At 41.9% G+C, this 12,690-nt stretch overlaps 1 protein-coding gene across 2 annotated transcripts; it reads right to left on the bottom strand.

Annotated features, from left to right (window-relative positions):
* Positions 1 to 1,845: 1,845 nt before the first annotated feature.
* ALDH5A1 (aldehyde dehydrogenase 5 family member A1) lies at positions 1,846 to 12,624 on the bottom strand. 2 transcript variants are annotated; one of them, XM_051609947.1, is made up of 10 exons: positions 12,387 to 12,624; positions 11,935 to 12,018; positions 10,818 to 10,988; positions 10,429 to 10,545; positions 9,804 to 9,947; positions 8,791 to 8,934; positions 7,180 to 7,338; positions 5,716 to 5,885; positions 4,874 to 4,932; positions 1,846 to 4,698 (listed from the first exon to the last, which is right to left on the bottom strand). In XM_051609947.1, exons 1-10 carry the CDS (start codon positions 12,603 to 12,605, stop codon positions 4,493 to 4,495), a joined length of 1,473 nt encoding a protein of 490 aa, XP_051465907.1. In that variant the 5' UTR covers positions 12,606 to 12,624; the 3' UTR covers positions 1,846 to 4,492. The 2 variants fall into 2 exon arrangements, with proteins under 2 accessions (XP_051465907.1, XP_051465906.1); XM_051609946.1 differs by having other exon boundaries at positions 12,291 to 12,624.
* Positions 12,625 to 12,690: the final 66 nt, after the last annotated feature.

Raw genomic sequence — 12,690 nt, forward strand, 5'->3', positions numbered from 1 at the left:
ATGTCTGTACTCTGATCCCTTCCTACTGACAAAAGCAAAACAGTATCTTTTTTCAAACAGGTAGCATTCGTGTGGTACTTGTCCTTGGTTGGTTTAATTGGCTGTGTGCAAATATTTAGAAGCTGTCATGCCAGGAGCAGTCATTTCACAAGTTCTGTGGCTTTTTCTATAGCAAATCCAATACTTGAGTGTTTGTAAGTACAGTGGCTGCTTTGCAGTAGTCAGAGGTGCTAGTGTGCAATATAATCCAAAATACTGCTGCTAGCTAGAGGTAGGTTATGCTGCCTGTTTCTGAAACTGGAAAGAAAAATGTGCAGCAGTGTGTGTGGAGTTTGTGCTAAATCATGATAATAAAAGATACAAGTGTCTTTCTGTAGGGAAAAAACATAGACCATAAAAGGTACTTTAAGTAGTTACATGGTGCTGCAGTCTTGCATGATGCCTCTTACATTCATACATGACTCCTACAATGGAATACTGGCTGCTGAATGAGCTCATGAGATAGTGTCCTTTATTGAAGAATGGAATCTGCTCGTTTTTTACTGTACATTTTGGGAACAGTAATATCTCCCCCTCCCCTTTGAGTAGGCTGATGGGCAAGCATAAGCAGTACGGCCAGGAAAAAGGGCATGACTTATATGATTCTGCCAGTTACAGTGAGACCATTACTGCCAAGTCAAAGCATGGAGCTTCTTTTACTCACAGGATTGCCCAAGTCTCAACATGTCCCTGATTGATTTGGAACAGTGAGAACTATTTTACCTTGTGCAAACCATTTAAACTGCTGTTTATATTCTGTGACTTAGTCATGAAAGCACAATTAATCACAAAAGCATAAAATGTGTTTTAAAATACTTGTGTCTGGGAAATGGGAGAGGCTGCAGAACACTAGCCTGCTTGAACACTTCCTTGATCTCAATGACAAGAGATCACAAAGTGCAGTCTGCCAGCTACTGTGAACAAAAGGAAGTACTAAATATTGGTCAGGCTTTTATGTACGCCTCAGTAGCACTAATTCTGTCTTCACTGGTACTGGATCAGTGATCAGTATTACCAGCATCAAGAGCCCCCCTCACTTATTCTGGGCACCCAGTGTAACTTTGCTAGCTTAGCATTATCAGTGGACTAGCATTAGCTAGAGTGACTTGCCAAAAAAGCTTGCGTGCAATGACTGGAGATAATTACAGAATTATTGAGGCTGGGAAAGACCTCTGACATCATCACATCCAGCCTATAATGTTTACTAATAATAATAATAATGTTTATTGAAGCTAAAAATGTTATTATCTAGTAAAACAGGTAAACATGGTTTCTTAAGAATTAATTAGACAGAACAGGCATCAGGAGTCAAACAATAGCTGTTTAAATTATAACATAATAAAATGGAAACTGGCCATGACTAAGCTGGGTTGGAAATGAGAATGCAGTTTCTGATGCTTCTAAAACTGTATTAACTAAATGGAAATAAAGCTTCCAAAAATCTATTCTAAATCTTAACAAATGAAGTAGAGAATTATGCAAGTAGTCATATCTCAAAAGCAGGGAAGGGAATTCTGATCCACAAAGCCTGTGTCTTGTAGTAAAATGTTTTGATTCAGCATAGAAGACTTGCATCCGAAATGACTGATGGCGTATTAGTATGTCGAAGTAGTTTAATCTATTTGATTTAGTTTGAAGGGACTGTAATTGAGATAACAAAAAATTTCGCCCCTCATGAACACGTGAAGGCAAAGAAGTGTCTTTTTTTGGCAGAACAAAAAATTCTGTGCAAATCTGAGAGGCTCAACTCAATGCAACTGCTGTCAGTTTGTCAATTTAACATTGAGTAAGGTAACAAATCACTCATTGCTTTCCCAGAAGTTATTTATTAACTGAAAACATTTTTCCATCACAGTTTTAATATCCAGAAATTGCTGAACTATCACAAACATAATCGACGTAACTGAGGTGTGAGAATTCAAGTATATCTTTTGTTGAAGAATCACAGCTTTTGCAATGAAGACAACTTTTAGATTATTCTGTGCTTAACAGATGTAGACCTTACTGACACAAGGATACTATGCTGGAATCCAACTGCAATCCAATCTAGATGAAGGTAGTTTTAAAGTTTATGACATACCTTATCTTTAATTATGGATTGTGCTTGTTATCAGGCATAGTAAAAGGTAGTATTTGCAAAAAAAAAAAAGTAAATATTAATTTTAACAGTGCTATTTTCAGAAGAGACATCAAGATTTTAAATGCACCAATGCATCAACATCAGTTACTTCATAATGAATAGAGCAGCAGGTTAAAGAATTTATCCTCCAGCTGCACGGTCCCAAGAAGTACAACCACATTCAAGACTGCACTGCCATCCAGCAGTAAATGAGAGAACTCTAATTTTGACCTACTACTGCAGTTCACAGACAGATGTATTTTAAGTCTGTGCAGTTTTAGTGGCAGGTATTCTGCCTGTGCACAATACCTGTAAATGTGCTTGCATCACTGTTCTGTGTTACCCAGGCACCAAGTTACGACCTTCTTCTACCTAGTCACTCTTTCCATTAATAAACAGACATGTATTGGCAGCCAAGGCTGGCCCACAGCTTCCTCTTCCACACCACTCTATGCTCCAAGTTCAGGCAGCCTGTGTGTTCAATAGCCTAAGTTTAGAAGTTGGCTATGAGAAAGTTTCTTGCAACTAGCATAGAAATTGGCCATCCTTTTTTTGATCTTGACAACAAGCACATAGGCTGCAACTGCCAACAGCATTAAGTCCTCACTGTCTTAAATGTGCATTTTTGGTACACTGGAAATGACTGGAAGGGCAGCAAGTGTCCTTTAACTGTCCTGTGGTTGGCACGTTGCACACACACTATACTGACAAATAATGTGCTTCAGACCCACCTGGTCTCAAGTGTTACACAAATATAACCATAAAAAATATTTAAAAATACTAAGTAGCAGTCAATGCTACCTTATGTGCGCTTTAAAAAACCCCTATGAAACTCAGTTCCAGCTTGCTTTCCCTCCTCCTAAGTCTTGTGGTGTCTGTTACCTCTTTTGCCTGCTTAGATAAAATATATTCAAATATCCCATTTCATAGGGTACATTCATTAGTGTATAGAAAAAAAAGCTCTGTTGCCTTCTTTATTTATTTTCACGAATTAATTGGTAAAGCCCCACCAAATAAAGTTATCCAACACTGGACAAAATTTATTCCCCTTAGTCTCTGCAGTGCTGATTAATTTGCCAAATTAACATTGCACATGTTCAAAGTGTTTCTTTTGACTGCCATTAAAATCCTGTTTAAACAGCATTGTTTATTTAAGAAAGCTTTAAGTCATCTTTTAAAGATGACAACTATAATAGTGAAGTGTGTGTAGAAGTCTCACCTCTAATCACTTCTATTTAAATCTTTATTAGGTCACAAGTTAGCAAAGTTCAAAGGTTTTTTAAACCTTCCTTCCTAGTGGACATTAACCTGTGTAACCACAAACCCAATTCAAGGCACAAAGCCCATAGGAACAGAACCATCTACCTGCACATGTTCTTTGGAGGTGGTGAATAATGTTCCTTTAAACACTGAGCAACATTTACAGCAGTGACTGTACTCCTACCCAAGGAGAGTCACGTTCTTACCATGGAAGGGAGTTTATCATTAATGGCACCACTTGTGCTTCCTTCACACAGCCCTTATAGTGTCCCTTAAAATTCTGCAAGTTACTCCCATCTTTCTCCTGCTACTCACTAAGCCAGCAACTTGTCCTGCACTGTCCTGTTCCCAGGACTGCTGGGGCCCACAAACATCAAACAAGGTCCGTATTACATCCCTTGTGTTCAAGCTGTTAGGCACAAATTGCAGCTGTTTGCTCAGAAGCCCAAAGCTAAACTGCTGGCAGCTCTGCAACCAGCATCAAGATGCACTGAAGAAGCTGTCCACTTGCCTGCAGGGATGCCTAACTGTAGCTAAAAGCAATTCCTCACCTTTCATAAGCATCGTGTTCTCTCACAATTAAAAAAAAAAAAAGACACATACTTTTAAAAGGTCATATAACCACATTAGAAAATGTGAGTATTTACACAATATTCTACAGGGAGACTGCAAATCCCAAAGCCTCCCACATCCACACTGAAACATTAGAGGCAGTAGAAAATGGTTGTCTAGTTTCCCCTTGCCAGAGATTATGATCTATTTTCATTATTCCTAAGTTTCCAGATCCTCCCACTTACACAGGGGTAGTCTACAATGTATGTGCATTCTTTCCTACTCGTTACTAAAAGTTATTAACACTGTGATCACATTGCTGAAAAACAACTCAGTGTATAAATAATGTGTAAAAACATGGCAGCACAGAATATTGTAAATATCTCTCTACACATAAAGAGCAGGGTTGCTTAGTTTTAAAGAAGGTAGAAGTTGCATTCTTACATATTTCTGGTTCAAGAAGCTTATTAAAACTACAGCACTTTTTTTCCAAGCTGGTGGGATTGTGCTTTTTGAAGATTTTTATAAGCCTCCTAAGCAGACGTATTTTATTTCTAAGTATTCATCTATGCCATATTTTGAGCCTTCTCGCCCTAAGCCAGACTCCTTTACCCCACCAAAAGGACACTCCACTGAGGATATTATGCCTTCGTTAACACCAACCATTCCAACTTCCAGCTGTTCTGCAACTCTCCAGATTTGAGCTGGATCTTGGGAGTAGAAATATCCTGCCATGCAGACACAGAGATACAGGAATGAAAATAAAAATCAGGAAGAACTATTGCAGAAGACTGTGAAAGAGAGTTACTGACATTATGTCTGCCATTGCATTAAAAATCTTCATCCCATAACACTAAAGCTTGTAAAACTATAGAAATACATTTATCTGACAGAGAGGCATACCTGCTAAACCCACATTAGCTGCATTTGCTATGGCAATAGCTTCTGCTTCCGTCTCAAATCTGTCAATATAAAGAGAAAACATACAAATGAGGCCTGCAGTTCATCTACTGTCTTACTGACCTACTGACAAGCAGCAGCCTTAGCAGAAAAAAAAAAAGTCAAGATGCAGTTTTTTATCCAAAAGTGTATTTTAAACATCTAATTACATTTTTGCTTTGAAGCAGTGGAGGAGTTTCTACCACTTACCTTAATTTAAACTGCAGTTAAGTAATGAAGATTGCCTTTATCATCCTCCCCAGATACTGGCAGATAAAACATTTATTTCACGTGGGTTAGCCTGCCCATTTCCCCTACTACACAAGCACCCTCAGCTATGAGAGGTAACGGTATGTTCTACCAGCACATCCACTTGCTCTGGACAAAGGCAGGGAAGGTTTTAAGGACAAAAGAGAGCTCTAAGCCATCCACCCTCAGAAAAACTTGGGACTAAGAAATCATGTAACGAACTGCAAAGTCCCATCTCCTACTTCATACTGCACATCATGAAGTTGATGAGGGTTTTTCTGCTATCTACCCTTGCTTACCTGCTGATGCAGCTAAACAAAAGAATTTTCAGAAATATGAGAGATGCTAAAATCAGGTCAAGAGAGAGAGAAACAAATGAACCACATATCCAGAGTAAGCTTTCTCATGTACCCCAGTCCTATTACAAGATTTGTGTGATCATACAGAAATATCTTTTGGCAAACCGTCATTCAAATAGTATTTCATCAAAACAATCTTTTCTTGTTTTGCTGCTTTTTTTAAAAATGCTATTTATTCTGGAAAATGAATAATCTTACTTGATAACTGGTGCTAAAGGGCCAAACGTCTCCTCTTGGGTGCAAAGCATTTTCGTTGTAACATTACTAAGTAGGGTTGGCTCGAAGAAATTCTTCCCCAAGCTGTGTCGTTTCCCACCAGTCACAATAGATGCTCCTTGAGAAACTGCATCATTAATGTGTCTCTCTACCTGAGGTATGCAAAACAAAAATCTCAGTCAGCATTTAGGAATGCACACTGGTGTATTTTCCACTGATGAAACAATAGTCTCTGGTGCTAAACAGAGGTTTTGAAGAAGTCTATACTTTGCAGAAGACTATTTGCAATATTAGTTAAAATTTTTCTTGAATTTTGATTTCTTGCAGTCTGACAATTTCAGAGGGTTAAATTACAAGTATAGCCCCAGTCTCACTGATACTTAAGATTTTCTGATGAAATGAAAAGGTTACATCTAACTTGAGAAAAAGGTCTTTGCAGGACTAATAAGTATACCTCGTATCGATGATCAAGCACTATGAAAACAAGTACATGACTGTCATTTAAAGAGAAACAGACAACTTTCAGGATAGTACTGACAAGAACATTTTCCAACCCTTACATCTACAATTCACTCAAAGACAAGTAAGTAATGAGAAAACTGAAGTAGCAGTCTCCACCTAGAATATTGTCCTTTGAAATTACAGAAAGACAGTTAAGTTACTATACACAGCATTTGCTTATTTGTATGTATAGATATATATGATACACACACACTGTACTTTTGTGATCCACAAAGGGAAGGCCTAAAGGGAAGAAATCAAAGTACTGTACCCTGTCTCCCAAGTAACTGAATATTTTCATATTCTATTATTTTATGATCAGAAAGAATATGGCAGCATTCAACTATAATGGGTTTCAAACTAAGCCTGCATCTAGCTGATCCATAGTACCTTAGAAAGTACGAACCACGTAATTTAATAATCTAATTATTAATTATAGAAAATAGGACTTCCTGCAATTAAAGAATATAATGATTTCCTGGAGTCACAAGTAATCCAAAACAGAAGACCCAAACCATGTATATAAGGTTTTGAGTCATTACAACATTCAGAGCTCTGGTATTTTTAGTCTTGATGTATTATTTTGCTTGGCTTTTGCCAAACAGAGGCAGTGTTCTTCAAAATAAGTTGTTATTCACAGTGCTTCAGAATTACAGGATCACCACACAACTCTCACAGTGTATCCAATTTCATTAACTGTTCTTGACAAGAGCTAGAAGGTAATCAGGAAGAATCAGTTTCTCCTAAAGGAGGAATCTTTTTCCCTTAATGGAAATAGGGGAATGATACATCTATATGTATACACATACATACTTGGAGGACAGAACACACTTCCAGCCACACTACAAATACCTTCTAACATAACAAGACTGAAAAAAGTTAAAGTTACTGTATGGATAATAAAAAGGAACCTAAGATGTCAAAAATGAAATATTTTATTTATACCTTCTCCACTGCTTTTTCATTAATTAGTGGCCCTTGGGTAGTTTTTTCATCAAATCCACATCCAACATGCAGTTCTCTCTCTATAGCTTTAGCAAACTTTTCCACAAATTTGTCATGGATTCCCTTTTGCACCAGGAAACGGTTTGTGCAAACACAGGTCTGAAAACAAACATGAAAAGGAGAAACAAACAATAGTTGGTATGGTATTTCATCTGTCCATGAATTCATCTGGCCTTCATGTCACAGTATCAGGTTACCAGTGATCTGTCCTGTGCCTCTTCTCCATCATCCTAAGCTGTTATTTAGCTTTGCCACTTCTTCATCACCCCCTCTCACTTTAGAAATACAACTTCAGCAAGCTTCCAGTATGTGTGTGAAATATGCCATACTGCTAAATTTAAATAGCTTATGCTGGTAAAAGGCTTTCTGGGTTCTTTGGACTCTGATACATGTATCAACCAAGGTCCAGAAGCTTCAAACTTCACCTTGTAGTAACAGAATGCTGGCCTGAGCAGCAAAACTTCAAATCACACTTGGTGGTGTGGGATCTTTTTTAATAACTCCTTTAACCAAGTCTGAGTTTGCCTTCTTCCTGGATTTTTTTTTTATTTTCAGTGGCTAACTTATTTGATACCCCTATGCTCTGACTGCACCCTATTTTGATTACTATAGTCTCTCAAAAGTAACAGCTACTTCATCCTTCTGTGCAGCAGCAGAGGTGACTTGTATGTTAGATCTTGTCCAATCTGTGTCTGATTACTCAATGGTCCTTGTCCACATTCCAGTCTATTTTGTTTCCTATCATTCTTCCCAGGACTAGTCTTTTATTTTCTTCTTGTGTTATTCAAGCAATGTTTTCCCAACAAAATGACCTCCCAATCCCATAAAAAACTTGCTGCTTCTTCAAACTTGGACTTCGTCAACTTCATTTTCACATGCTAATACTCATAAGGCTGGAACAGTCTCCACAAAGCCCTGCTCATTTCTGGGAAACTAATGGTCTTTTTTGACTCCAGGTAAAATACATTTGAAGCAATGCACACAAATTCTATCACTTTTTTTAAGCTTCTCATTGTGGGAAAATCTTGCCATGTGTGACTTAACAGATTTCAATCCCTTTAACTCCTGCTGGGTGCTTTCAGAACACAAAAAAAGACTTGAATCAAACACACAATCTTACAGACAGAAACATTTATCATGAGACTTGAAGCCATTATTTTAAGAAACGGCTCGACACATGTTATAAAAAATAATCCTGAGAACTGAGGCATGACGCTGTCTTCATCGCTCTAGCTCTCCAATAACTTTAATGCTAACAAAGCATATAACAAAATGTCTTATCACTTCTCTTGCAAGGGTTGCAGTGAACATCTTCATTCTCAGTCATAATACTGACTGACTGCCATGCATGTTGTGAAAGTACATGGGATTTTATAGCGTTTTTATTCAGACTTCTGATAACTAGCCTGAGTGCTCAGAGCCATGTGTGACTCGAGTATATTTCTCTTCACAAAGAAACATTCTATGCTTTCCTTTTACATTAAATAGCTTATTTAAAGCTTAAACAACTCTTCCCTTTTCCAAAAACAAGGACAAAAAGGTTACACTCACCTGCCCTGAGTTTCTATACTTAGAAGCAAGGGCTCCTGCAACAGCACGGTCCACATCGGCGCTGTCAAACACAATAAAAGGAGCATGTCCTCCAAGCTCCATGGAAACTCGCTTCACAGTCCCAGCTGCATGTTTCAGCAGGATCTGTAGGCAACAGAGGAGACACAGAAATTTGTACCTCTGCCAGATGTGAACTATGGAACCACAGATGGAAGGCAGTGAAAAACTTAACTCTACCAGGGAATTAGTCTGCTTCTTTTCTATAATGCTTGACCATCTGTTTTCTTCTATGACAAAAAAAAAAAGGCCAAATTTCCTTCATTAAAATCTTGAGAGATTAAATTTTGACCAAGAAATAATGAAGAGAAGGATTTTTGTCTGCTTCAGTTCAGGTCAGGCTTTTATACACTGTCACTCTTGTTTGCCTTTTATTTTTATTACCTAAAAATTCTGGCTACTTCTACAGAATTTTTCTAAAATCTGAAAGAATTTGGGATTCAGATTTGCCTTGATTCATTCAGCATATGGCCACCCCACAGGATTCTTCCATTTTCTAGCCACACTCCGCAGTTTCATTGATTTCATTAGAGATGGTGACAAGGAAGATTGCTTACTGACTAAAGTTGACAGGAGATATTCAAGGGCCTCACTTCTTTAATAATTTCTCTCAAGTGCAGAAGCCATTCCTGAATAGTAGCTTTGAAACCTCAGTTTCAATGTTAATAATGTGCTGTCACCCTATGATATGAAACAAAAGCATCTTGTATGGAACTGTTCACATTAACATTCAATATAAGTCAGTTATCCAGAAGTTGCATGCAGGCATCCTTCTGTGGAAGTACTGATACTAAATAGGCAATATCTCAAGAAGTACACAATTACTTGGACAATCTATGTACAGTAGCCAGAAAAAAAATAAGGCTCTGTATAAAGACACAGACTTTTCCCTTACCTCTCCAGTATAACTACAGAAATAATATTGAAGGATTGCACAAGGATGTGCAGTTATTTACCTTTCCTGTCGCTGTGGAGCCAGTAAAAGATATTTTGGCTACCAGTGGATCAGTGCACAGAACTTCCCCTACAGCTGGCGCCTGTTCTCTGGAACAAGGAACAACATTATACACTCCTGCTGGAATTCCAGCCTGGTTTGCAAGCTGCAACAAAACCAAACGAAACAAAACAAACCAAAAAAAAAGGAACAAAAAAAAAGAAAATCAGAATTTGCATTATCAGTGCATTTTGTATGAGGAATAGTCACTTAATGTTTGTTTATTGCTTTGAAGAAACCAGTCTGTAAGTCAATGGAAGCCAGAACTGCACAGCACAACTAATAACAGGTGTCATGGTATCAAGAGAGCAGCTTCACTCCAGTTTAATCTGGCTGACATTCCAAGCCACCAAAGCAAAGATATGAAGAAGTTTTGTGTAGTTAATCCACCAGGTCATCTTTGAGGCCACTGACTATATTAAAGGCAACTTTTAAATATCCTTACTAAACTAAAACCTCTGGATCTGTTCAGCCAGCTTGTCCTTCCTTTATGTATAAAGTTGGCCAAAGTTACCTCTGAAGCCCACCCGACTCCCCATTTACAGCTTCAGTCTACTGCTAATGTAAAGCTTAGGATAAAAGCTCACCTCCCCGAGAGCTAATGCTGATAGAGGTGTGTCCTCTGCAGGCTTCACTACCACTGTACAGCCAGCTGCCAGAGCTGCACCAACCTTCCGGGTAATCATAGCGCTGGGGAAATTCCACTAGGATGAGAAAGAAAAGTGCATTCAAACTTGTGAAAACCTTGCCTCCTGTTTTTGCAGAAATGGCTGACGTTTTCTGTAATTACGCATTAACTGAAATAGACCTGCACGATGTGCTGTTCCTAAGTGAATGTTACAAAGCAGCACTGTGAGTGCAGGGTAGAAATGAAACTTTACAGGGGTGTCTCCTGGGCAAGGAGAAGCCATAAGGCCCCGTGCTGCGAGCAGAGCTGAAAACCCTTACATTATTTGGAAAATTCAGACATGCTTACTGGGGTGATAATGGCTGCCACTCCTACTGGCTGCTTCAGCACCAGGATCCTTCTGTCTTTGGCGGCTGCTGGAATGACATCACCATAAACCCGGCGAGCTTCCTCTGCAAACCACTCCAAAAACGAGGCAGAATACAGGATTTCACCCTGTGCTTCTTTCAGAGGTTTTCCCTTTGATTAAATCAGATTGAAGATAACACTGTAAGCGGCAGACTGAAGCGATAAAAACAAATTCAAGTCATTTTGGAGTGTCTGTTCTTTCCAGAGTACTTTACACCCCCCTATCGTATACGCTGCATTCTCCAAAAACGATGGTATGACTGCAGCAGCAAGAGTTGTGTGGCTTCACTATATTGTCATTGTAAAGTCAACATTTTGTACACTGCACCAGGATTCACCCCGGCCTCAGACAAGCAGCTGGAATAGCAAATGTATCGTGTATGTATTTGACAAACTCTGCAGCTCACTGTTACCATTCTGAAGAAGATGCAAACAGTGGCAAAACAGTTACAAGTTTATGCCAGGGACGTTTGTTTCAGGGAGTACTAATGTAGAGGTATCTTGAGGTCTGATCCCATGGACTGAATGGCCATTAGCAGCCGGGATACCACAGAGGAGCTGCTGAAGTATCTTCCAACATGGTTTTTTATCCAAAAAGAACACCAGAGAGATCCTAGACTGCTCTGCGATGCAAACCAAAGTGCAGGGAGTGAATCTGACTCGGACACTTAGTACAGCAGTCTCGAATTGAGTCAAGGAAAACTGATAAAGCCCACACATCTCTGCCACCAAGGCCATGGTTTAGGTTGGTGTGTGCTGCTGCACACCATGAAGCACGAGGTGGGGCCGATCTCCACTGGATTGCTCGGGACTGCGGTCATTAAAAATCCGGCATCGCGCGTGTGTCAGAAACGGAGGCGTTCGAAAAGGTACCTGTTGGACCCACAGCAGCGTGAATGCAGAAGGAGCACCCTGGGCTTAGTTCTAAGAAACAGCCGGTGGCTAACGGGGTGTTCTGGCAGCTGTCACCCCAACTTTAGCAGCCCGGGGTTGGGCTGGTCGCCCCCCACCAGCCGGTGCCCGCGCTGCCGCCGGCAGAGGGGACTCCCGTACTCACGTTCTCCGCCGTGATGATCCTCGCCAGCTCCTCCTTGTTCTCCACCATCAGCTCGTACCATCGCCGGAGCCGCACGCTCCTCTCCTGGGAAGAAGAGGAGACAGCTCTGGGGGTGGCCGCCGCCCGCAGGGAAGACGCGGCGCCCGCTTCCCCAGGAGGGGAGCGAAGCGCGGCAGACTCCCTTCCCGGGCCGCTCCCGCAGCCCGCCGGGGCACTGGGGGGGCTTCCCTGGGGGCCTCCCTGGGGCTCGGGGGGCCGGGCCGGGCCGGGCCTCCCCGCCCCGGGCGGCGCCAGACGCCGCGCTCGGCCCGCGGTGCCCCCCCCCCCGGCGGGCGCCATCTTCCGCGGCCCCTCACCTTGGCGGGGAGGCGGCCCCAGCCGGCGCCGGCTTGGTGCGCGGCCCGCACGGCCGCCCGCGCCTCGGCCGCCCCGCAGTCCGACACCCGGCCCACCTCGTCGCCGCTGGCCGGGTCCCGCACGGGGAAAGCGGCGGGCGTCTCCAGCCAGCGGCCGCCCACCAGGCCGCCCCGCCGCAGCAGCAGCAGGCCGGCGGGCAGGGCCCCGCTGCGGCGCCGCGCTGCCGCCGGGCCCCGGGGCGGCGGCGGCCCCAGCAGGAGGCGGCGGCCCCAGCAGGAGGAGGCGGCGGCCCAGCGCGGCAGGACGCCCGCCATGGCCCCGCACCGGCGGCAGGCGGAGCCACCCGCGCCGCCCCGGGGAGGAGCTGCGGAGGGGCCGGGCCGAGGAGCCGCCGCTCGC

Source organism: Apus apus, chromosome 2 (assembly GCF_020740795.1).
Source record: "Apus apus isolate bApuApu2 chromosome 2, bApuApu2.pri.cur, whole genome shotgun sequence".
Lineage (NCBI taxonomy): Eukaryota > Metazoa > Chordata > Aves > Apodiformes > Apodidae > Apus > Apus apus.

What these genes read in the sequence shown, in the direction of transcription:
- ALDH5A1 (XM_051609946.1), bottom strand. Translation starts at nt 12,605, where the DNA reads ATGGCGGGCGTCCTGCCGCGCTGGGCCGCCGCCTCCTCCTGCTGGGGC. An exon ending in CAGCATTAGCTCTCGGGGAG is followed by an intron (nt 9,948 to 10,428) that starts GTGAGCTTTTAT and finishes GTTTTGTTGCAG; the next exon opens with CTTGCAAACCAGGCTGGAAT. An exon ending in CCTTTAGCACCAGTTATCAA is followed by an intron (nt 4,933 to 5,715) that starts GTAAGATTATTC and finishes TTATATTGACAG; the next exon opens with ATTTGAGACGGAAGCAGAAG.